At 65.2% G+C, this 1,190-nt stretch overlaps 1 protein-coding gene across 1 annotated transcript; it reads left to right on the top strand.

Annotated features, from left to right (window-relative positions):
* HYLS1 (HYLS1, centriolar and ciliogenesis associated) lies at positions 1-549 on the top strand (the record flags this gene model as incomplete). Its single annotated transcript, XM_026049115.1, has 1 exon — positions 1-549. A coding segment is annotated over one exon (549 nt), but the record flags the coding sequence as incomplete, so codon positions are not given.
* Between the last annotated feature and the right edge of the window lie 641 nt (positions 550-1,190).

The following is a 1,190-nucleotide window of genomic DNA, read 5'->3' as shown; positions in this document are numbered from 1 at the left end:
GCCGCCAAGGCGCCGCTGAAGCGCAAGGTGCTCCGGCGCCGGCCCGACGGCGCGCTGGAGATCTGGGACGAGTCGGCCCACAGCGAGCCCCAGCTCTGGAGCRTGCGGCGCCGCTGGAGCGACAGCGTCTCCGAGGGCGAAACGGAATCCGAGGGCGCCAGCAGCTTCCTGGAGGAATCGTCGGCGGATGTGTACCCGCGCCGGCGCCTGCCGCGCTCGCCTCCCGCGCAGCCCAAATCCTTCATCCCGCCGCGCCTGGAGCAGCCGGGCCACGGCCCGCCCAAGACCGACCGCGTGGCCAAATACTGGGAATACCGTCGGGACTGGGCAGCCTTCGGYGTGCCGGGCGAGCAGGCGCACCGCGAGCTGCGCCGCGGCATCCACGAGCAGCTGCTGGCGGCGGCGAGCGAGGCGCCGTGCCGGGCGCGCTGCCCGCGCGCCCCCAACGCCTACGTGGTGCCCACCGAGAAGAAGCGCGCGGCGCTGCGCTGGCACGTGCGCTGCCTGCTGGCCGGCGGCGTCCCGCCCCGCTGCAGCGCCTCCTCCTAGCGCGTCCAGCCCGCTCCGTAAGAGAGCCTCTGGAATAACGAGCTCCTAGGGGCATCCAGCCCCCTCCGTAATAAAGGCTCTGGAATAACGAGCTCCTAGGGGCGTCCAGCCCCCAGTAAAGGTTCTGGAATAACGAGCTCCTAGGCGCGTCCAGCCCCCAATAAAGGCTCTGGAATAACGACCTCCTAGGGGCATCCATCCCCCAATAAAGGCTCTGGAATAACGAGCTCTTAGGAGCATCCATCCCCCAATAAAGGCTCTGGAATAATGAGCTCCTAGGGGCGTCCATCCCCCAATAAAGGCTCTGGAATAACGAACTCCTAGGGCTGTCCAGCCCCCAATAAAGGCTCTGGAATAACGAGCTCCTAGGGGTGTCCAGCCCCCAATAAAGGCTCTGGAATAACGACCTCCTAGGGGCATCCAGCCCCCAATAAAGGCTCTGGAATAACGAGCTCTTAGGAGTGTCCAGCCCCCAATAAAGGCTCTGGAATAACGAGCTCCTAGGGGTGTCCAGCCCCCAATAAAGGCTCTGGAATAACGAGCTCCGTGCAGGCCTGACGTGACGGATGAGCCCTACAGGGTATGGGACCAGCACCCGATGGGGTCCCTGCTCCCTGCAGACCCCTATGGATCCCAGCACC

The sequence above is a fragment of the Nothoprocta perdicaria genome, unplaced genomic scaffold, assembly GCF_003342845.1.
Source record: "Nothoprocta perdicaria isolate Ctin4 unplaced genomic scaffold, notPer1 scaffold_592, whole genome shotgun sequence".
Lineage (NCBI taxonomy): Eukaryota > Metazoa > Chordata > Aves > Tinamiformes > Tinamidae > Nothoprocta > Nothoprocta perdicaria.
This window is presented reverse-complemented; position numbering and strand designations above follow the sequence as displayed.